The sequence below is a fragment of the Artibeus jamaicensis genome, unplaced genomic scaffold (genome assembly GCF_021234435.1).
Source record: "Artibeus jamaicensis isolate MK-2021 breed Jamaican fruit bat unplaced genomic scaffold, CSHL_Jam_final contig_452, whole genome shotgun sequence".
Taxonomy (NCBI): Eukaryota; Metazoa; Chordata; class Mammalia; order Chiroptera; family Phyllostomidae; genus Artibeus; species Artibeus jamaicensis.
In genome coordinates this window covers 18940598-18965734 of record NW_026521837.1, presented here as the reverse complement: position 1 = coordinate 18965734, position 25137 = coordinate 18940598, and the positions used below count along the sequence as shown (strand labels likewise).

The window sequence follows — 25137 nt, the reverse complement described above, 5'->3', positions numbered from 1 at the left end:
GCAGCTGACCTAAAAATAAGTGTTCAATAGAGGGGAAGCTGCCATTGTAGCCCTTCTTCAATGGGTACACTGGAATGGACACGGAATATAAACTTGACTGCCTGGCGTGATGACTGATAATTAGGGGAAGCATTTGATGGGAAAGGGCATCCCAAAGATTCAAAATGTTTTCAAAAGTATAGTATTTGAGAAAAAAAAATGGCTAAGTTTGGTGACTATTTTATATTTGCATAGTCAAGTCTCTGTATGTCCCTTTTTAAAGTTCTTTTCTTCCTGCTGTTCATGCCATTTACAAAGTAAATATATAAATATAAACGGTGTATCAGGAGTAGAATTATCCCCAGGAAATAATGATTTTTTTTGAAAAATCACCTTCTTAGCTTATTTGCATTCATCATTTTTTCAAGATAATACTGTTGTGATAAATAATGATAAAAAAACTTTTTGGCATTGCTTAGGTTTTTCCTTCCTTTCTCAGAATTAAACAAAGAAAGTATTACTTACCATGCTTCATCCCGGCATTCGATTTAGTGGTTCCAGGGTGGAAGGTAATTCCACCATATGTTGGAAATCCATAGTGGGAGAAGCCATACCCTGAAATGGCAAGTAAAACGAGGAACCCTCAGGATGGTTTTCCTTATAAAGGTTCAGCAACCTTAGTGTCCTCCGTTCAGGGGAACACATGCTTTGGTGTGGGAGGCATTTGCTTGACCCAGTGCTTCTGCTGAGAGTTAGTAAAGATGCATCATGGGGTGGGGGTGGTCACGATAATCAGACTTCCACTCTGGCAAACTTACGCTGGGCAAATCAGGCACCGCCCGGGAGTCCCTGCTGGAGAGAACCGCCCCCACCTGTGCGGGTGGCCAAGGAGGAATGATACCACGCAAAGTCAGACTTGCCAACACAGAACACAGGAAAATAACCTCGGGAGGGAAAAACTGAACCAAACAAAATACAGTAAAATACAGGGAGGGACTCCTCCACAGAAACGAGGTCATCTCGCTTTATTCTCACGCGTTTTTGATAGAAATGTAAACTGGTAAAACTCTTTGGGAAAGTGGCTGGTATGGGATGTTACATTCTCAGACACAGTAATGTTACTTCAAAGAATGTAATTTAAAAAAATATCTGGAATAAAAGAAAGGGAATGTGGATTGAATGGTTCAGTGTAACGTTTTACATAGACAAAGGAAACAACAGTCAGGTCAGTCATGTTACGGCGACCCATCAGGGCAAAGCGGCCTAGGCTTTCCCACCGCGGTTCTCCACACACAAGCATGACGCAATGGCGATGAACGGCTAATACAAGAAAATGCTTTACAACCCTGTGCGCAATAAGGATATACACAGCTGTACTTGAGAAAGTGCATCAGTATATACTATAACGTACGAGCAGAAAAAATAGAAGTAGTTAAACTTGGATGGCAGTATTTTATATGTTTTCATAATTCCTGTAAGTTTCAATGTTTCCAAAGAATATCAGAACAACTACGACACAAAAAAGGGAATATATCAAAATGTTAACAGAGGTATTCTTTGGATACCTGGCCTGTGGGTGATTTTTGGTATTATCTACATGTTGTAAAGTGAAATGACATCTCTTTGAAAGAATTGTATCCATTGGGAAATTGTAATTTAACGTATCACACTCAATAGTGTCATAGCCGCCTCACTCTACAGATAAGCCTGGAAATCCAGAAAAGGAAAATTCATCCCTTTCCCACGTGAAATAGCTTTAGAACGGACAGAGCTGCTCCGTACCTGGACCGGTGCTTCCGGCACCACCTCCTCCACCGCCGCTGCCATACATGCCTCCGCCTCCAGCCCCTGCACTGCCACCACCGCCGCCAAAACTATCCGAGAAATTGGGCATGAGCTTCTGCCGCTTCCTCTGCACTTCCTCTTTATCTGTTGTTGAAGGAAGAGAAACCAGAGGAGAAGAGACTGATTCGGTCCCATGCCTAGCCACAGAAAGAATACTGAGTCTAATGGTATTTTTAAATATCTTAAAGGGAAACAGAAAGTGCCCGGGGAGGAAGAGACGTGAAGTTTCAAGAAGCATTAGATTTGTTTCAGTGACACGAAGACCGAGAACCGGCCTCAGGGAGACCACAGAGGAACACACACCCAAATCCTCCCTGCAACTGTCTCCTAAGTCTCCAAAGTCAAACCAGACTGTCCATCAAAGAGGAAGATCCTGAATAAGGACAACATGGAGCATCTCGCTTGGTGACACAGAACAGCTGTCGTTAACCGGCGAACACTAGTTATGTATCTCCCCCGAGACAGGTGCTGGGGATACAGAGAAGTGTGACATAATGTCTTTGCTGTCGAGAACCCTCCAATATAATTTTAAGGGTGTGGGGGAAAGATTTAGAGAGGGAGAGCACTATAATTCTGTGTATGTTAAATGCATGGTACGAACCAGTTCCAAGAGTTCAAAGGAGGACTTCTGGGAAGTCCCAGTCGGCTGGGAAATTCAGAGAGAGCCTCTCAGAATCAATGTTCTATCAGGAGAGGGCACGGGGAAGATGTTCTGGGAAGGGGATATGGAAGGAATGTCATGAAAGAAAGAGCGCAGGAGAACAGCAGTGGATCAGCTTAGCGGAAGTGCGAGTTCTGTGTGGCGAACTCTGGAGAAACAGCTCTGATGGGGACCGCACTGTGGAGCACCTGCAGGATGAACGGAAGGGATCTGCCTTCCAGGCAGCAGAGCCAACCAATGTTTCTGAACTGGGGAAAGAGGTGCAGTGCTGATATTTTAGGAAGATTCCATTGTCCCTGGTGCATCGGCAAAACGAAGCGTCAAAAGGAGGAGACGACGCAGACATAAGGTAATGGAAACTGTTCCTTAGTGGTCACCATGGTAATGAAAATGGGTGATGCACAGAAGGACAAGGAAAGAGGGATCCATCGCCTTGGGGTGACTGATGAGACAGGGAGACTGAAGGTCTATGACCGCTACGTGACTAAAATGAAGTGACGCGGAGAACTTGGATGGTCGAGGACTAAGTGCTCCTTAGACTCTTCCCGATTCCGCGTGGATGCTCTGTTTTTCTCTTCTTCTCACTGTCGATGCTTCTTACCCGCCCCCCTTCCCCAAGTTCTGGCACTGCCTTTGTGGTCTAATGCTCCGCTCTCGTTTCTTCTTCCTGTTACCCTTTCTCTTCTCTGATTTTCCTACCAGTTAATTTCTCTTCCCTTCTCTCTTTTGGGTTGAAGGAATGAAAAAGATTTTTGCTTAAATGGAATAAGCAGGCAATGTGGTATCCTTTTTCTCAATTGGCAATCTAGTACTTAACAACTGTCCTATTTTGGATTTTTCAGTGTCGCTGGGGCCGTGGTTTAGGTTCAGAAATATCTTCACTTATTGCTAATTCTGTGGTTGTTCCCTTCATCTCAGGGCTAGAAAGAATGCTGTTGTTTACTGACTATCTTGTGATCATCGGAGTGCAGCTGAAAGCTTAAGCCAGGGAAAGTAGGGTAGCAAAGTGCACTTGCAAAACCATCATTTAAAAACGAACCATGTCCAGATTTGTGAGGATGGAAAAAGCCAAGGTGGGTCACTTTAAAGAAACGATGCTTCCGTAGAAAGAGGTGATCTCAAAGTGGAGGAACTTTAACAATTTCCTTATCAAAGGTTTTAGACAGATTTATATAGTTTTTTTACCAGTTGTATGATAACTAATAGTCCCACTTATTTACTCATCGTATAAACTGCTGTATTCGCAGACAACGTCAGTTCACCAGGAGTGTGAAACAGGAGGGAACAGACAACTGACTCATTTCAGAAATAAAAGTTATCCACTGACATCCTTTCCGGCACGCAGATCATTCTGTATTTGCCAGGTACTTCTTTTCTTTTGACTCATGAAATATGTTCACCCAGTTATATTTCACTCTAAAATGGGAATCTTAAAGAGTTAATTCAAAATATTAATGAACTGACAGCCATTAAGGTTTCAATGACAAGAAACTGATACAGAAAATTCCAAGTGCCAAGCTTTTCAATAAAAAATCCTGCTGTCTAAATTTCCACAGAATTGAAGGTTATATGACGATTTTCACCCTGGGTTCATCTATCCGTGTGGTCTGCCTTTGACAGCGGCACCGAGGGGTGTACAATGAAAACCTATTCTAGAAGGGACATCCTCTGGAAGGCCACCCACTCATGACTAAGGGACTTGTCTGAAGTCAGCACGGAGTGAAGATCAGATCCAAAGTCCAGTGAGCTTTCCCTTACATTAAACTGCCATTCTTTGGGAAGCATTCCACAATATCTTTGCTTCCTTTAATAACTGATGATTTAAGATATAACAGGTGAGTTTATAAAAGGAGATAATCTTTAAGCCTCCAGCACCTTTTGCCGTGCATGTGCCTTAAAAGTACCTCACTTTCCCTTTTTGGGTTCTAGTTTGCCTGTCAGGATGCCTGCGTTTATCCTGACCATATCTTTCTTTTTGTTGTTGTTGTTGTTAAAGTAGATTTTATTGATTATGCTATTACAGTTGTCCCATTTTTTCCTCCCTTTTATCCCCCTCTGCTCTGCACACCCCCACCAGCATTTCCCCCACTTAGTTCATGTCCATGGGTCGTACATATAAATTCTTTGGCTTCTCCATTTCCTATTCTTAACCCCCCCCCCGTCTATTTTGTACCTACTATTTTTTTAAAATTTTTTATTGATTATGCTGTTATAGTTGTTCTATTCCCCCTTTCGTTCCCCTCCACCCTACCCCCCCATCCCCACCAATACCCCCCCTTTAGTTTATGACCATGTGTCTCAAGTCCTTTAGATTCTATATTTCCCATGCTATTCTTGCCCCCCCCTTCTATTTTCTATCTACTGTCTATGCTACTTATTTTCTGTACCTTCTCCCCCCTTCTCCTCCTCCCACTCCCCTGTTGCTAACCCTCCATGAGATCTTCATTTCTATGTTTCCACTCCTGATCTAGCTGTCCTTTTAGTTTGCTTTCGTTTTAGGTGTGGTTGTTAATAACTGTGAGTTTGTTGTCCTTTCACTGTTCATGTTTCTTTAACTTCTTTTTCTTAGATAAGTCCCTTTAACATTTCATATAATAAGGGCTTGGTGATGATGAACTCCTTGAATTTGATCTTATCTGAGAAGCACCTTATCTGTCCTTCCATTCTAAACTGACCATATCTTTCATAATTTAAAGATGATTATATTGTTTCTCCCTAATCTCTGTCTTTTCAGACTGGGAAGTCATATGGCCTCTCTTTGCTTTTGCATAGCAGTTCCTCATCTATTTTCCTCCCTTGCCAATCATCCCTCTCCTGACTATTTTAATGGTCTCCCCTGGGTCCAACCACCTCCATGAAGTTTTTATGAAGTGCAATGCCAATCAATGACCACAGAGGATGCAGAGTTCAGGGCTGGATGATTCTGAACAATGAGAAGAATATGTCATATTTCTTTATCTAACATCCTGCGTGACAGCACTCAACAAATTACTAGCCTTTTGGATGAGGCTGGCAACTGGGCTGGCTGATCAGTAAGTCAGCTCTTAGATAGTTAGCGAGCACCTACTATATGACACACACTGTTCTAGATGCTGGGGATGTAGCAATAAACATGAAAGACCACATCTGGAGTAGGACAACAGACACGCACATTAGTAGAGAAAACAGTTTGACAGACTGATAGAAATAGTGAAAAATATAAAATTAGGCAATGAGACAGGGAGTGACTGCAGTGAAAGGTGTGGGTAATGACTTCTGAGATATGTACATAACCTTCCGTGGGTTGTACCATTTTGATCGCTGTCATATACTTACTCTTATGGTAAATGCCTGCTATTTTTCTGACTAGTCTCATGCTTGGTGTGATTGTTTCTTTTTGTGATTATTTCAATTTGGGATTTTATAATCTAGAAGGTTTTATAGACTAAAGTAATTTGTTATCTGTAATAAAACAGCTCTAATCTCATGATGGCTCAATCACAATTAAGTGTTGGTCATTTCTATGCTCATGCATATCTGGTTTTCTTTTCTTTTTAAAAAAGATTTTATTTAATTTTTAGAGAGAAAGGAAAGAAGAGAGAAAGAGAGGGAGAGAAACATTGATTTGAAAGAGAAACATCAATCAGTTGCCTCTTGTATGCACCCGGCCCTGGGACCTAACCCACAACCCAGACACATGTCCTGAATTGTGGGAAAACACCCAACCAACTGAGCCGCACTGGCCAGGGCTGGTTTTCCGTTTTTAACGTGATTGTGTGTGTGTGCGTGTGTGTGTGTGTGAGAGAGAGAGAAAACGACATTATTTTGAAAATACTTCAGGACAAGAAATCTAACTTTTTTTTCATGAAGTCCAAAATTTTTGTCTACTTTTAAAAGAAGGACGTTTAACCCAAAGCAGTGATTTTCAAATTGTATGCAGACTGTAGCATTCAGAAGATCCCAGGCAGCTCCTGGGTGGGGAGGTGAAGAAAAGCGGGAGAGCTTCTGGGAAAGGCCGAATGGACAGAGCTCTCCACCTCTGCTTCAACCAGGGCCTGTCAGGTCTACACACTGGGATTTTGCATGAAATTTCATGTGGAGGGAAAAATGGGTTCCTCTGCTTGCAGCGTTTTCAAACCACCAGTCACAGAACACACTATAAATCTGACTCATCAGTGGAGAGGTCGCAACCTCAGAAAAAAAAATAAGAACTCATGAAGCATCTAAACCCTCTTGCCACAACATGAATTCTACAAAAAGAAAGTCCTCTTTAAAACTGCCCACCACATGTTGCTATCACAGGATCCAACACACTTGTGGACTGTTGCTAAGGCACTTCTGTGACCTCCAACTCAGCCGGGACCCAGTGCCCTGTGACCACCATCCCCTGAACCCCCTCTCCAGTCCCACTGGCCTCTAGCCCAAGGTTTCTCATTCTGTTTGTGCCATGGCCCATTTTTCAGTCGCCGAAGCCTTTGGATCCCCTCTTAGATCACCGTTTTCCATATGTAAAATACAAAATAGGTTTACAAAAAAGCAGGTTATATTAAAGTACATTTCTATCCACAGACCCCTTAGGGGTCAGTGGCCACCAGGAGAAGAAATACCTGTTCCACTCGTTCTGAGAGCATTCTCAGTGCTGTTTCCCAGCCTGCCCTCTCCACTTCCACTCCTCCCTTTTGACTGGCCCGTTTGGAATTTGCTACAAGAACCTAAAGTGCAACGTACTATAAACTGAGTTCCCTCCTTGCTCACCCAGACATACTTTTGCTCCCCTGGTTCGTCAATTCACACACATCCCAGACTTCCCAGGTGGGATTCCTAGAACCATCTATGACTTCTGAATTACTTGCTCACCTCCTACCTCAACCAGCACCTCTCGACTCTATCACTGAACTGCCTTTTAAAGCCACCTTCTCCTTTCATGCTTTGCACTAACACCTTTAGGAACGTCACCACGTCTCACGTGGATGCTTGCATTACTCTTTTGGCTCCTTGTGTGCTGCCCGGATGGTCCCCTCAGTGTTCATATAAAGAAGTCAGAGCCATTATTTCAAATTCAAACAGGCTTGGTCTTCCCCCTCTCCAAAATCAACTCAAAATCCTTCCGCTGCCAGTCCTAATCAGCTCTTCAGAGGCTGGCTCTGTCCTCCTGTTCTGCCTTGGCCTCAGGAGTCCATCTCACTAATCATAATGCTCACTTTTCTTTGAACAAACACAAGTTGTTTTAGCTCCTCAAGTTTCTGAATCCTAGGAAACCCTTTCCCTTTTTCCTTGCACACCCAACTACTGAAGTATAAGCCCAACACTGACTTTGAAGAAGGCTTCTTCTATGTGTCTTTAGAAGCAAGGGCTGTCTTTCTTCAGCATTCTCTTTTTTGTTTGTGGATGCTTGCTTCCCTTTTGGAACTAATCAGAACAACTAAGTGGCATTCTAAGTATTTAAGGAGACAATTGTCTCTCCTTCTTGGAGTGTCTTTTCTGAGGAAAAGAATGGCGTTTTGTGCATGTTTATAGTTGTGCAATGCGTGGGGGCTGAGCCTTCTGTTCCCGAGTGAGGCCCGCTGATGGAGCGGCTGACCGTCCAGCACAGCAAGCCCCCTCTTTCTCCTCAGCTGCCTGAACCCTGCACTGCTCAGTAAATGATAGTTTCAAATCTCAAATGTGTAAATGGTGAAAATAACACTATTTTAAAAGTCTGGACTTAATTTCAAGACCCCAAAAGTGTATATTAACCTTCTCTCTCCTCTAAAATAAGTACCTGGCACCCACAGGCCAGTTACTAGGAAGCTGTTCAAAGTAGGTGACTAATTGATATTTTCCAATATGCGGGTCCTCTTATTGAAACAAGAGCAAGAGTATAAACAACTGAGTTACCTTTGATCTCAGGGTAATAGAGAAAAGGTTTTGGTTCGCTAGTTTCCAAGTCAGATTTCCTCCGAAGTTGGACAAACACGGAGGCAGGTTTGGTAATGTTGACATCTTTGTATTTTGGTGTTTTGAAGACGATGGCAAACTGCAGGATACAAAGATCCAAACATTAGGGTGGGACTACTAGTTTTTCCAGTAATGCTACTCATTCAACGCATTCCTTATGCTCAAGGTTTAGACAGTGTACAAAAAAACACAGCACCCTGCAGAGAGTTACAAACTCAGAATTCTATACCCATACATTTTAATTAAATTGCCACTGTGAAACTGAAGCAAGACTATGCTGATGTATTGCCAATCTTTATTATTTCTTTTGTCTAATAATTCAAATGTCTTCATTTGTAAATAAATATGTGGAAAAAATACGTTGCATACACATTCTCCTCTTTCAAATCAGCCTTGAAAGCCTCTAAGATTATTTGCAGCCACATTAGAAAGAGCAGTTTGGGGATGAGAAAGACCGGGAAGGTGGTATTGCTGTCAGCTGCAAACTGGAAACTAAATCCTGCAAGGGAGGCATCATCACAGGGTTGGTGTATTTTATTATCATTATTTTTTACTGATTGATTTTTAAAGAAAGGGGAAAGGAGAGAACTATCGATGTGAGAAAGAAATATCGCGCTGTTGCCTTTCCTAGCGCTCCGACTGGGGACTGCACCCACAACCCAGGCACGTGCGCTGAGCGGGAGTCAAATCCGAGTCCTCTTGGCAAGAAGGTCGATGTGCAACCAACTGAGCCACAGCGGCCAGCCAGGGTCAGTGTGTTTTGAGGTAAGAATGGCTAAGCATATACAGGTCATTCTGTAACATCTTTGGTGGTGCTAGAACTGTTAGGCATTTTTACATTTCTTTTTAGTTTCGTATTTTGATCATGTAATATATTCATAGGGATCAAGATTTTGTAAAATATAAAAAGGTATGTAATGGCATACATTGACTTTTCTTCTTGCCATTCCTGTCCTCCATCCAGGCAATTCCAACCGCTTCCTTCCCCCCTGACTCCCAGAGGTAAATGCAGAGAATTTATTAATTCCTTTAGTATTCTTCCAGAGTTTCTTTATGAATTTGCAAAGATGAATATATAATCTTTTTAGTATATACTGTTTTATATCTATACTTAAAAAATTTTAAGGTTGTATCCTTGAGATCTTTTCACATTAGTTCATAGAGTATTCACTTTTTTCAATAACTGCAAAATATTCCATCATATAGATACATAATTTATTTACCAGTAATTGGCAACTTACTGATGGATATTTGGGTCATTTCCCATTTTTTATGTGAAAATCGTATGCCTCAATCACTCAAACTAATCATTCTGATGGGGATTTAGCATTTTCATCTCTTAGTCACATACTTATCTGCCAGTGGGAAATGTTGATTTATTGTGATGACATCAACCTCAACTAGAAGTTTCCTCCTTTCAACACTTCCCATTAGAATATCTGTGTAACAGGTTCCACCTAACCATTCCAGTAAAACACTGTTAGGAACTGATTTTGTCCCCCTAAAATTTGCACATTGAAGCCCCTAACGTAGATGTATTTGGATATAAGTCTTCTATGGATCTAATGAAGGGTAAGGGGGGTCCTAAGTAGGATTGGTGTCCCCGTTAGAAGAGACACCAGAGAACTCACTCTCCGCCATGGAGCACATGGCGAGGAGGCGACCACTGGGAAGCCAGGAAGAGAGCGCTCACCAGACACTGACCCTGTCAAACCCTGACCTGGAACTTCCAGCCTCCAGAACTGTGAGAAAATAAATTTCTGTTGTTTAATCCACCCAGTCTATGGTATTTTGTTATAGAAACTTGCCCATAATTCTATGGTAGGTAGCGTTTCTATAAGACCTGTAAGAGTTTTAAAACATAGTATTCTGTTATGAAAGTTAAATCGCAAATATAAACATTTAAATGGCAAATATTTATAATCTTTTCTTTTTCAACAAGGCAGAAAATGTAAAATCATCATCATCATCTACTTACTTGTCTATGAACGTCTGTGGGAGAAAAATCTCCAAATCCTTCCCAGATCCCGCCATTTTCCTCCTCCTCATAAAACCGAATCTGGATGTCATCTGCAAACAGCCACCGAGCAGTCAGGCGTGTACCACACAGTGCAGAGTATTTACGAACATGCGGGGGAAAGTTAGTTCAAGGCTGTACCTACTATACGCTAAAATGTGAAAGTAATTACCATGAAATTGTCTTTGAAATCATTTACATTTTTCACAAATCATTGAATTTTTAATTAGTTTCCACAGTGGTGGGCCCACGATTCATTTACAATGACAGATTCACCTATTCAATTTGAATTTTTTCTCAATCTTTGGCCTTCCTACTTCTCCATCTCCAAACCAGTTTACTCAACAGAAAGGTGAAAGATACTGAGGAATGTCAGCATCCCAAAATGTGGTTCAACTCAATATGAATTTACGTAATAATATTTCACTTACATAAAGTTTACTATATATTAGACACAATTCTCGTGGTTTATATGTACATATTAACTCATTTATTCCTCATAATAACTTTGCAATGCAGGTGTGCTATTAATATCTTCATTTTGCAGAAGAGAAGCTGAGGTCCAGAGAGGTTAAGTAACTTATCAAAAGGTGAACAGCAGCAAGTAGAAAAGCCACGATTTGAACACAAACAGTATAGTTTCCAACTTAAGCATTCTACTCTTAAACATTCTATGATGCTGACACACTATATAGAATACTTTATTAATCTTTATTAGAAAACTGTTAAAAATATAATGTTAGTCAATTCCATTCAGATTAAATTAGAATGCCTAAATTTCACACTTCTGTCGTGGATTCTACTTTTGCAGAAATATGACAACGTGATTCAGGTTGGCATCTCCCTGGCTTGCCAAGGAATTTGGAAATGGGTGTTACTTGGACAGAACAGGTTCAAGAAGGCTGATACCAGGATAAGCAGAGAAAGTGTAAATTTTTTTTTGGATCAAGATATCCACTTTTACCTTAAAATTAGATCTGATTTTTTCCTGACTTTTTACCTTAGAGTGTTTATCCTCAAGTGAGAATTTTCTTTTTTTAAAGCCACAACTCTTCTATTTAGGGGCTATATTTCCAATTATGCATCTCCTTACTTTGAAAATGCACATCACTTTGTAGCAAGCTCATCTTTATTACACTATACTTCTGATCGTTTATTTTCAAAATGAGTGAAGTTTGAGAAAGTAACACAATCTCCTTCAGCCTTTGTAATTTATCAATCTTGTACTATATATAATGAGATAAATGCCAAGACCCTTTCTGAAAGTCAAAATTATGGGACAAATATGGTCTGAGAATTTCCCTATAATGCTTATTTTCTTTTAATCTCTTATATCTCTTTTTCTTAGCCAGCTTCACAATGTCATGTGAAAATATTTGGAGAAGCTCTCTTAGTGTGGCAACAAAGCACGTAAGATAAACAAAATAATTTCACACCAGGTAAACCATTAGAGGAACAAGTGAGTCTTCCAGCAAACTAAGCCTAAAACACCACTGGTGGCAAAAACGACAAAACTGAAGCTGTCCCATTTTGGGCACATTACAAGGCAGGTTCTTTGGAAGACACCCTTGCTGGGAAGAATAGAAGGCAGCTGGAAAAGAGGAAGACCAAATACGAGATGGGCGGACTCGCTGAAAGAAGCTGTAGGCATGAGGCTTCAGCTCCAGAGGCAGAGCAGGGCTGCTGCGGACAAGGCGTGGTGGGCCCCGCTCACAGACGGGGCGGCGGGAGTCAGAGCAGACTAAACGGCAAGGCGTGGAGCACACACGGAACATTACGTATTCTCTCTGTGTGTGTGTGTAGCATGGACTATTATTTATTTTAGTTCGACTAAGTTCCAGTACCAAACTTTAAAAGATAACACTGAAATGTCACCAATTACCACCACGTTAGAATTTCTCTTTACTTGTGTTGAAAACTTTTAAAATAAATTAGTTGGGTTTAAAAATGAACACAGATAACTTTAATCTGGAAGATCTGAAATGTGCAAATTATAAAGTGACATTACAGGGTCCACTGCCAAAAAGTGACTCACAGACACCCTCAGAGTATTTCACATCTTGAGAGCAGAGTATATATTTACCTTTTTGAACCTTGTCACACAGAAGATAAATCTCTTCCCCTCCAGTTACGCATCCAGCTGTCCTGTCCATTCGTACAATTTTCAAGTTGGACGCGTTGGGGGCTTCTGTTCACAGGAGAAAAACAACAAACATCCTGGTTCACCCTCAGCTTCACAAGCCCATCTCTCATGAGGGACCCCTCATGAACCAAAGAAAGCTTATACATTAACCAAAAGAAAGTTTACATAGATGCTTTCACTCATATTGTTTCAACAAGGACACAAATAAAACAAAAATGCCTTCTGAAGTCCCCAAGGTGCTTCTTGGGCATGGGTCATTCATTACCAACCAAACAGATGAGGCAGATAGGAGCAATCTTTGCTTCTCCCAATAATGCAGTAAGGGATTCACACAGACAGAAAGAGCTCTTCTGATGTTCTGGGAGGTACGAAGCCAATGGGTTGGTGGAATTTCAATTAGGTCAAAACTTAGGCCTACGTTTATTTCCATGATAATGAGAAACCATTTACAAGCGTCCTAGAAATTTAGGAGACGCACAATTTTCTTAAACCATTTATTAATTTTTATTGTACAAAAAAGAAAAAATGAAGATGCTATATGTCTTTTCTGCAAACTAAATTAGAATTTTGTGTGGTTAGGGGCAAAAGTTTTGTGTGGTAATAGCATAAAGCTTCCCTTTTTTCACCCCAACAGCTGCGTTTAAGGTGATCTTTGGTATACGAGTCTACATCATTTTATAACTCTTTCACTTCCTTTCAAACTTGTTTAAATTAGAGAAATCAGTTAGTTGTTGTCCTTGGAGCCCAGAGATTTTGGCTTAGACCAAACCCTATAAAATGTCAGAGTCAACGCACTGCACTTGCAGACTTTCTGTAAATATCCATTCAATACATATGTGTGATTTTGAAATCACACATACCAAAAATTTTACCACACAAATTCACATGGTAAATTTGAAGATCACTGCAAGATTCTTAAGAGTCTAGGAACTACTGACTGAAATAGAACTTTGAAGCCACATACTATCTATTCTGCTCATTCAATGAACTTGCAGTTTCTATCTTGATAAAGCTACAACATATGAGAGTGAAGGTGGATAATAATAGTTGTCTTTTATTAACTTCTGTAGAGACTCCCAAAGAAAAAAATTGGGATGCTTACTCATCTAAGAGCACCAACAGGATACCTCATAGCAAGGCATTTGTAAGAAATAAGAGATTTGGCTTTATACGTAAAAGACTATAAAATGCACATCTGAGGAAAGAGAACTACATGTATTGAGAACCTCATAACATTTCACTTTAAATCTAGACATCAAGTTTTTAATTTGATTTTAGTATTCCCATTTTGTGGATGATAAACACGAGGCTCCAAGTGACTAAGTTACTTGCCCCAGGACTCGGATTTAGTCAGTAACTGTCAGAGCAGGCTGCAAGTCTGTTCTTGACACTGCAGGAGCTGCCTCCCAAAAGCCAAGCACTCACTGCTGTCGTAGATGGCATCCGACACCACGGGCTCTAGGCGCCTTGTGAAGCTACCGGTGCTGTCCGGAAGGAAAGCTGTAAACATGAGCCGCACCACGCTGAGGTCCATCTCCTTTGTCTGCTGAAGCGCTGCCTGCCGGATGATCTCCTTTTCCCGTTCTAGGACCACACGGCACAGGGTAAGCGCAAAGGGTGACCATTTTAATAGGATGCTCTTATAAATCCCAAATAACAGAAACGAAATAAAAAATGTTCTGAAATTCTTCATGTTGCTAATAAAATTTTTAGAATTTATTTTGTTTATGTCGTCCAAAATTAAAGCCATCAAAAGAAGATCTGGGTCCTGGCTGGTGCAGCTCAGTGGACTGAGCGCGGGCCTGCACGCTAAATAACCACGGTTGGATTCCCAGTCAGGACACGAGCCTGGGTTGCAGGCCAGTTCCCAGCAGGGGACGCATGAGAGGCAACCAAACATGGATAATTCTCTCCCTCTCTCCTTCCCTTCCCCTCTAAAGATAAATAAAATCTTAAAAAAAAAAGAAGAAGATCTGGATATTCTTGGAATGACAGTAAAAACTGTCCTGCACATACCAAACTGCCTCTCTCCTTTCCTATCTCTCCCCAAACTCTCCCTTTTCTCCCTACAATAAGAGTGGAAGGTACAAGGAAGGTGATAAGCTAACTGTGCAACAGTTGTGTTGTAAAATGTGAAAATTAAGTGCTCCAAAAGTTCTTTGAGCAAAGACACTGTGTTCATTCCGCAGTGCCTAGCACCCTCCTTGGCACACAGTAGGTACTCAAAAAGTACGTCTGAAGAAACTGAATGACTTTACTGCATTTGGCTCCTTCTTTCCCTCCTGATGGAGCTTTCATGCTGATGGATGTAATTTCCTTATATCATAAAAGGTGATATTTCAAGAGATAAATATTGTCAAAGAGCTACAGATGAAGTGATATGCAATTTCAAAGAAGGGGAGAATCCAGAGGCTCTAGAGCAGTAGAAACATTTGCTCTAAATCTTAAAGGGATGGCAGACTTGTGCTTATGAAAAGGGCGAACAAGGACATCCCAGAAAGAGGAAAGAGCAAGTATACAAAGAATGTGCAACGGTAAAAAATGAGAGACCACGGTGCTCCTATGGGGTAGTCTGGCTTGACAGGAAGGGACATGGTGGGAAACAGAGTTGGAAATGTAGTCTGGCCACAGGGTACAAACTGGGTTAGAAGATGGGAAGGACAGGGACAGAGTCCCAAAACTGGAGTGAGACCTGGGGCCGCAGAGAGTACAGCACAGCCTGACAGGCGTTCAGACTGAAGGCGAACATACAAAAGCAGAAATGGTGCAGGTGGTGAGACACGGTTTGGACTAAAGGCAAAAAATTAAAGTATTTTTATGACAAAGACAATAGTTTATAATGTGCCTGAAGAGCCCAAAGAAAGAAAGATTTTTTTTTAAGAAGGGGAATTGGGAGAATTATAACACAGGAGTTATTTTTGAACTAAGTCTTAAATTATGAACTGGTTTTGACAGGTTGAGGGGGGAAGGGGAGGTGTTTTAAGTGGAGAAACACACATAGAAAGGTGTGGAGATGCGTGTGGTGTTCAGAGGGCAGTGGGGGCAGAGGTGGGGGCAGGGTGGGACTGAAGATGAGCTGGAAAGGTGGCTCGGGCCGGACCGCGAGGGCTTTGTAGGCAGGCTGTGGAGGCAGAGATGTTACTCTAGAGGTAGCAGGATGCCATCAAAGGTTTCAGAGCAGGAGCAGCTTGGGGTACCGATTAGGAGAAAGAGAAACCCGGGGCATACAGATGAGCACAGAGAGAAGAAGAGAGCCTGAGCTCTCAAAAGAGCAAGGATGGGAGAGTGACACTCACCTGTGAGCTGTCGGTCTCCTGCACCTTCTGCTTGCAAATAGGCGAGATCGGGATGCACCAAAAGTCCGGGATTATAGCCCCGTATGCACGCCTCTGTCATCCGTGCTTCCAGTGTTTCAAATACTTTTTTCTTTGTCACATGAAGTATACCCAGATTTGCAAAGCTGGAGAAAAAACAGTAACAGCAGCAAACAACAACCAAAAGTTAGGGAGTCAATGACAAGAGCTGGTGGTGTCATTGAGTAAACAGAATGAAAAAAAAATACATAGGTACTCAATTGCTGGGGCCCCTGCTATAATCAAACACATGGTTACTTCTGCAGTAAAACATACAGAGTAGGCTCACCAAATGGAAGAATAAAGCTTATAACCAGCTGCACAAACCCAGACTGGGTTTTGCCACCAAACGAGTCTGTGGTAAACTCAGCAAAATCTTTTGGTTTTCAAAGCACATTAGACTTTCAAATTATGATTAAAGGAGGGGGTAGATATGTATATAGAACTTCATAGAAAGTTTTACATAACCTCATTTTAAAGTATTTTCAAGGAGAATTGTATAAACTATTTAAATTTCCAATACAGTAACAACTTTTCTAGAATAAGAGGAATATTATATTTTAAAGGATTTTTTTCTTTGGGGTTATCCTTAGGTTTCTTGATAGGATTTAGAATCCAGGTCCTGTGTAGGGTAGCCCTACCCAGAATTTTATTTCCCTCTGGGTTATCTAGAAGGTTGAAATTATTTATTATTACTAGAATGTCCTCTAAGCCTACATGGACTCAAGCCTGAAGATAAATCAGGGATGGAGACCCTTTTATATCATGAAGACTATGTACCTACAGAACAAAATATGTTGTTACTAGCTAAATAAAGCAATTTAAGGGATTTTTAAAGAAAATAGATAAATGCTCCAACCACTTCCTTTTAAATAATGTGCATGAGACAAAGAAGTATATTCGATAAATGTAATACAACAAACAAACAAAAACCACTATACCGAGGAGATTCATTCAAGCAACAAACGTTTACTCAGCTCCTTATCAGTGCCAGGTAGTGTCCGACTGCTCTTGCCAGCAGTAAAGGAATCCCTAGTTCCACAGAATTGATTAGCTCGCGCAACCACAGCGAAGAAACAAAACGAATTTTACACTGTAAATTAGAAGATGATAAATGTTGCCAAAAAAAGTGCAGCAGGAAGAGGGAATAGAAGAGGCAGAAGAAGGAGTGACACCTTAAAATAGGGAGAGGCCAGAAATGGCGTCATGGAACAGATAACAACTGAGCAAAAGAAGAGTGTTCGGGGCAGAAGGAACTGCACCTGCAAACACCCTGATGCAGGCTCATGCTTGCTCTTGTTTTCTAAGGACAACAAGGGTAAGGAGGCCAAGGTGCCTAGAGGAAAATGAAGAAGAGGTCAAGGAGTTCAAAGGGGCAAGGGGTGGCACGGACTTTTTAAAGCCTTATAAGCTTTTGTAAGGAATTTTGTTTTATTGTGGCTTTCATCCAGAAAGAAAAAAATAAAGATTAGTAGAAGAAAGACAGAAGTATTATGACAACTGGATTGAAAGAAACAAAGAATATAATCACATGGGAAGACCAGGTAAACTATGGAAAGAAAATATGAGTGAAGGCAGAACGAGATGAGCCCTCACACAGGGGCCCACAGACTGAACCGGATATGTGTCCAGAAACTGACAGAAAAAAATGGGATAGCTGAGAAATACACAGAGAAGACAACAGATTAGGAGAATTTAAGCTCCTTGAGGACAGAGATCTCGGTGACTAGAACACTGGGTGTCTAATAAATATGTCCGTCGAATCCATGAATGTATAAATTAATACAGCATAGAAAAATATGCAAACATGACATACTAATATGCATTAGGGCACAGGCAATTTTTCCAAAATCACATCTTCAACTTTTGGTCTTTTGGGCCTTTTTCCTACATAGAACATCCACGACTAGGGGAAGATGAGGTACTCTTTTAGATAGTGGCAGTGACAAATATCTTTGTAGCGCTTTACACTTTATCATGTATAAAGTACTTTTCAGGTATATTATTTATTCTGTGAATAGTGAATTTACTCTGGTAAGAAATGAAACAATACAGATGTCAGTTTTCTGCTTCAAGTAATGATGGAGTTTCAGAGACCAGATTAAACCTTTCACCTTAAACAACAAAAATCACACACACAAAAAAATCAGTTTCAGACCCTGGACGAGAGGCAGCACTAGACAGTGATCCTTAAGAAAAGGGAAACAGTTGTGCTGGCCTCATGCTTCAGAGTTTTCTAGGCTGCAGCTCAGGAAGGGGGACACCAAAAGGGACCCGGTGATCTCCCTGAGTCGGGGAGACAGAGTAAAAAATCGAGGAGGCCAAGGAGACCAGCTAGAATTCACAGGCAAAGCACCAGAGACACTCGGAGATGGACAGGGGCTCCACCCTGAGTCTTCAGCTGAGTGCTCTGAGGGCACGTATGTGAGGAAACGACCCAAGGCTGGGAAAACAGCCACCAGAAAGGAGCAGGCAAAACGGTTCTTGGAGGACAGGGCTGGAATAATTCAAGAAATCTTGCAAGACACAAATCATCAGGATGAGTATTCAGGAATGCCTTACTAATGATATTAAATTAACCCTAGGTTAAAGACTGCTCTGGTTTCCGTAACAAAGTTTAAAATTAAGTCTAGAAAAGATCAAACTGTTCTCCAATTTACCTTCATTCCAATGAGCAAAAAGAAATTTAAAAGCATACAAAAATAATCCAGCATGCAACATCCAAAGTTCAAAACGTCTGCCATCCAATGAAAAATTACCAGGCATGCAAAGAAGTAGAAAAATATAACTCATAATAAAGATAAAAATCACTTAATAGAAACACATACAGGAATGAGGCAGAACAGAGAATTTGTAGGCAAGTGCCCTTAAATAGCTATTATAGATATGGTCCATTAGTGAATGGTCAAGAAAATGGAAAGTTAGTATGTTATGTAGGGGCATATAAGATATTTCAAAAAAGAAAAAACCCAAACGAGCCTGTAGAGATGAAAACTACAATGTCAGAGAAGAAAAATACATTAGATAAAATTAAGAACACATTAGACACAATAAACAAAAACGTGAGCAAGCCAGAGGACATGGTAACAGAACTGTCCAAAACGAAACAGGATAAAAAATGGAAAAAAATAACAAAGAACTGGCTATCACTGAGCTGTGGCACAATTTCACATGCAAGTATACATAGGATTGGTGTTCCCGAAGAAGAGGAAAAAGAGGAATGGAAAAAATATTTAAAAAACAATGGCTGAAAAGTTTTAAAATCTAACCAGTGATCTAAGAGTTTTAATGAATGGTAAAGCATAAGACACATGAAGAAAACTACACGAAACCCTATTATAACAAAATTTCTTAAACCAGAGAAATTTCTTTTAAATACAGAGAAAATCTGAAAAGCTGCTAGAGAAAAACAAGACACACTATGTGAATAGGAATAGAAATACGAATGATGGGATTTCTTGTTGGAAACAATGCAAGCCAGAGGGCCCCAGAGCTGTGTGTTTAAGGGCATGGAAGAAAAACATTGTCAATTTAAAATTCTATACTCTTCAAAGATATCTTTGAAAAACAACGATGAAATAAAGAGTGAAAAGACATAAAACAACTGAGAGAATTTATCAACCGTAGATCAATAGTACAAAAAAATTTAAAGAAAGGGCTTCAGGCAGAAGAAAATGAAATCCAAGTCTGACTATGAAATGGAAGGAAGGGCACTGCAAATGGTAAATATGTGGGCAAATATAATACATTTTTCCTTATTTAAAACTACACATCCAAGAGGACGTGTAGTTTAAAATTATTTATCCAGGTTGATGTACATGTCAACCTGGAGGAATCTCAAATGCATGACACCAAGTGAAAGAAGCCAGCTTTTAAAATGCTACATGTTGTATGATTCCATTTGTATGTCATTCTGCAAAGGCAAAACCGCCAGGCTAGAAGTCCAATCAGGGGTTGTCAGGGCCTGGGGTGGGCAGAGGGGGTGACTCCAAAGGGGCACACAGAGACCTGGCAGGGTGAAGGGATTGTTCTCTAGCTTGACAGTGGTGCTTATGAGTATTGTCAAAATCACAGAACTGCTCACTTCAAAGGGTGAATATTACCGTATTTAAATTATATTTTAATAAAACCTGAGCAATAAAGGTCACTACAGCTAACAATATGACGGAGACTACAATCCTGTTTCTTAAACAAAATGCCATGTTCCCCCACACCAGTGGCTTTCAAAGTGAGGTCTCTAGACCAGCAGCATCAGCATTACCTCAGAATTTATTACAACGTAAATTCTTGGGCCCTTTCCCAAACCTACTGAATCAGAAACTCGGAGGGTGGGGCCCGGCTAGCTTAGTGTTCTAACAGCTCCTCTGGGAGATTCCTAATCTGCCTAAAGGTTGAGAACGACTGCTCTACGCTGTGCGAGACCAATGAGATCAGCATCTCAGGGAGTAGGGAGGGCTTGGCATCAGTTTTTTTTCTTAAGTGACCAGAAGTGACTCTAATTAGCAGCCAGATTTGAAATCCTCTGCACTGGACCAGATGTTTCCACCATCGTCATTGTCTGGGAACTGCTGCTGCCTTCTGGATAGGTGTGGATCCTGGTGTCACGAATGGGATGTTGCAGTTGCCCCTCCACTGGCCTTGAACCCTGACTTGCTGGCACAAGATTTAAGAGCAACCTCCTACTCACATCCTAATTTGGAAATTGGACAGATACTTAACAATCCCAGTCCACACTTTGTCTACTTTTTCCGAACACTCCTTTCGTGTGTACTAAGGTTGACCCATATGAAATTGCCAATAATTAATTGCTTTTGGGCCCTCAAAAACAGCAACTTAATATGGTTTGCATTAGCTCCTCGAGGGAGGCCTCTTTTGTGTTCTTTAGATACAAAAAAATAGAGTATATATATCTCCTTTTAGTGCTTACCAATTGGTACATGCCATAAATGTTAGTTAAAAGAAAAAACACGTCACAGCTCTGTAAATCAGGGTTGTCAGAAGCAAGCAGAAGGAGGGTGCAGTGACTGCTGGTGAGCGTGGTGGCCAAAAGCAAAGTCAAGTAACAGTTTCTATCACCTGGAAATTTCAGAGATCTAAAATGTTGAAACAAATTATTGATATTCAGGGTCACAGATATAATACCAAACTAAGACTTTTTCTGAGGACCAGTACTAAAGGCTAACTAAATCAATGAATAAGAAATATAAAGACAAAATTAAAGCTAACTAAAGAATGAAAAGGGCCAATCTCCCAAGTTAATGCAATCAAGGCCACCATCATGAGTAGTTTAATATAGGTAAAATATCTTTGAAAATAGAAATTAAATTTTACTGAGAACTCCAAAGAAAGGCAATTCTATTGTTTTTAACTGTTTAAAGGTTTCTTATCTTCTCAGTTACATCTTTATATAACTTTTTTGATGTGCTGGATCAGTGCCCTCCTTGTAAACCGACACTACTCTTAGCCTAAGCTGTATTACTGAAAACAGGTTATCTTGGTTTCGTTTCTAGTATTGACAAGTCTATGGAATAGTGCTGGCTATCTTCCTACATTTCTCTGTGTGCTCTTCTTACCTACAAGTTGGAACTAAACAAATAATCGATGACATACCACAAATATGTATGTGGCAAATCTGCTCATGTTATTTCATAACATTAGCTAATGTTAGTTCAGTCTACAATTACGGGGATGTAAGGAGCCTGGGGATAAATTCTGTAGCTCAATACATATTTTAGAAACGAAGAAGTCCTCAAGAAGTCAAGTAAATTGTCCCCAATCCTACTGATGAGAGTGGCAAAAATGGAAATAGAATTCTGGTTTCCAGACTACTAGTGTATTTTTCCCAATGAAACGCAACAGGTTCTGACATTGGAAACTTAAAAATCAGAGATGGAGTGGAGGGGAAAGAAGGGGGGGAGCAGAAGGGAGGGCGGGGGAGGGGAGAGAAGAGGGAGACAAATGAATCATGAAGGAAACACTGCCTCCTGGAAAACACTGTAAACAAGTTTCTCTGTTAAAAATCGAATCATAAAGGGAGTACCAATATTTCACAGAACATTCTGAACAACAAAGTCTTCTGAGTCTATTTTAACTTTCAAGTGGCATCTTCTTGATTAAATTTCTCAATGAAACTGTATAGGGTTAGGAAGTCCCACGGTGCTATGCCTAGAGATCTTGATGATCAAATTAAAGAGCTTAGATGACCACAATGTTTGCTGAATGAATGAATGAGTTCTCCCAACCGCTGAGCCCCGCACACTAGCACTGCAAAAGAGAAAAGAATTTCCTCACTTTCCTTGGAAGCAGGGAATGTACTTTGACTACTGCTGTAGGTCTCAAAATAAATAACCATTAGTTCTTTCTAGAATCCTGAAAGATTACTAAACCCAACCACAGAAACACCAAATTACAGACAACATACTGGAAGTTTTATAATAACAAATATTACTAGTAGGGAACTTCATCTATAATTTCCTCTGAAGGATGTGATTATCACAGATTAAACAGGACCAAAGAGAATAAACACTTCAAACTGACAGCAGCCTATTGGAGTAAATCTGCAGAAACACTTAAGGATCAATTAGTCTGAAACTCTGACAATTACCCTGCGCTTCAAAGCTCTCATAGGTCAGTCAGGAACTGTAAGGGTACCCAAAACAGACGATGAACCAACTGTGACATACAACAGGAAATGGGCCAATCTTTCAAGAGGATGTTGAAACAAGTTTATATAAAGAGCAGTTGAATTTTTCAAATCAATTTAAGCTTCTTCCTGCAATCTAGAGTCTCTTTTTTTGAACATCAAAAGAATCAGATTTTAGTGACTTAAAAGAATGCTTTCTCTCTAGGTTTTTCGCACTTGAATATTTTCACAGTCAAACAAAGAAATGCCTAGGAACATGAAAGCTCAATCTCCCCAGTAACAACCAACTTGAAACTTGATCGGAATTCAAAGCCTGAAATGCTACCATCAGCTTAATTACAGTTGATTTAAGCAATTCCCTTCTTTTGAGTGAATAATCCAGATTAACTAGGATTTTATCATAAACTATTCAAACCAGCATTAGGAAACCCTGAAAGATATTTTTAAAATTGAAATAAATACAATAAAAATTCTTACTTCTTTTGAACTGAATTTATTGTTCTATTTCTTTCATTTAAAATTGATTGTTTGCTTTGTCTGAGCAACCCTTCAATGAATATATCACTTTGTATTTACATTTTAAGTCTAATTAATGCCAAAACAAATTTCATTCCTTGGCTTCTTATCTGTGCAGACTTTCTAAGCAGCACAGAACTGAAACAATATTCATCTATTCACTTCATGCTCAAAATGTTCACATTATAAGTTAAGTCAACATTTCATTAAAGGAATCATTAAGTACATAAAGGCATTCATAAAGTGCTGATTTCTGCTATAGTTATGTTTTTTCTAATTTGCTCTTGTTTCCAGAAGAAAAATATTGCTAAAAGTGGCACAAATGTGTCATAGGTCAAATGACCATGTCATCTGTCATCTCAACTGGGCCACTTTTGAGAGTAAAAGGGGTGATAAGTAAGTAGGCCAGGACCACAGATGCAAACTGAGCTGTCTCAGGAAAATCAGGCATGTGGGTACCTTATGCCTCAGAACCCCAGTAAGGAACACATGTTCAGTTTTAGGCTTCTGAGGGACTTGGAAATGCCCCTAATGCAAAGAGCCTTTTTAGTCTAAGTCCTCGGGCATCATGTCCCACCAGCATGGCCGCTCACTTACCCGACCACCATGTCCTTGGGTCCAGCATTGACAGTGCAGATCCCGTCCTCACAGTGCTTCCCCACCAGGCTGTGTGCGTGCAGGTGGATGCTTTTTCCATTCGTGACCAACTGAACAATAACCTTTGCATGTCCCACATAGTTGCAGATCTATGTAAGAAGCACATTTTTAAAGTTAGTACATCTGACTATATTGCAATGTAGAAAAATGCTTAGGACAAGCCAATAAGTAAAAAAATATGATACAAAATTAGGCATACCTATATATATATATATATATATATATATATATATATGACCACAGCTCTGTTTTTAAAAATATGTGATGAACAATTGATAGGATGGAAATAGATCAGAATGCCAGTGGTGGTTTTGTGAGTGTGGAGGATCTACCCCAGCAAGCAGTCCATCCATATAACACAGTCTGTAATGTTAAAGTTGCAATGCCCTAAAGCCATGGAGCATCCTCTGCCTACTAACCAAGAATGCACTTTCATCTGCACCCTCATCACAATTTTGGTCCTAACAGCTGGATTAAAGACCCATCAGAACAGAACTGGGATTGACAGATAATGGAAATCAAAGGAAGGAGAGACGTGAGCAGGACCAGTGTGTCCTACGTGTCTGCCAGGGGCCTGGCTGTGCAGTCTGTCAGCGGGCAGCCGAGCTCACAGACTGGGCCTCACAGACTGGGCTTGCCAGGGCTCTTCAGCCAGCACTCTCTGCTCTGACCTCTGATAACCGAATTACATATGCCCAGGTCACAGTCCGTTTCTTTAGTTCAAATATGTGTACTTCCAAGGTGCAAATCCTTAGATGAGACACCTATTTAGCTCTTATTTTATAAAACCAAGTTTTTCATTTAAGGTAACTTATCTTTTTTATTGTTATACTATTGAAATGATAATGAAAGCAATACAAAGGAAATAGCATGGGGATAATTACATTAAACATTTATTATTATTTTTTAGAGAGACGGGAAGGGAGGGAAAAGCAGAAGACAAATATTGATGTGAGACAGACATACCAATCAGTTGCCTCTTGTACATATCCTGACCAGGAACCGAACCTACAACCTGACTGGGAATCAAACTGGTCACCTTCTGCTTCACAGGATGGTGTCCAACCAACTGAGCCACACCAGCTAGGCTGATAATTATATTTTAGTCGAAGAAAGGTTGGACACCCTTTCTCCTCTAGTTGGTCCTCAGACCTCTAGAACAGACCATAGATTACTTTGCTGAGAAGGCCGAACACTAAAATTATATCAACAGGAAAGATTATGGCTTTATTTTTACTTTTCTGAATCTGGAAGTCAGAATCCTGTTAAAAATTCAGCCGAACTGTTGGAAATGCACTATATCTCCTCAAAAGGTGACCAGCCCTCCTGGTTTACCTAGAACTGAGCAGGTTTCCTGGGACACAGGACTTTTAGGATTAAGAGTTTGTCATTCTGTCTCCTCAGCTC

At 40.4% G+C, this 25137-nt stretch overlaps 1 protein-coding gene across 2 annotated transcripts in view; it reads right to left on the bottom strand.

The window, feature by feature from the left end:
• Positions 1-25137, bottom strand: part of NFKB1 (nuclear factor kappa B subunit 1) — a 127524-nt gene that overhangs the window by 21700 nt on the left and 80687 nt on the right. For both annotated transcript variants that reach the window (XM_037156879.2, XM_037156878.2), the window contains exons 6-13: positions 23671-23819; positions 15858-16021; positions 13987-14145; positions 12502-12606; positions 10380-10471; positions 8342-8480; positions 1762-1908; positions 505-594 (exon numbers count right to left, since the gene is read on the bottom strand). In XM_037156879.2, coding sequence (XP_037012774.2) covers positions 505-594; positions 1762-1908; positions 8342-8480; positions 10380-10471; positions 12502-12606; positions 13987-14145; positions 15858-16021; positions 23671-23819 — 1045 coding nt within the window. The remainder of the gene's footprint in view (positions 1-504; positions 595-1761; positions 1909-8341; positions 8481-10379; positions 10472-12501; positions 12607-13986; positions 14146-15857; positions 16022-23670; positions 23820-25137) is intronic.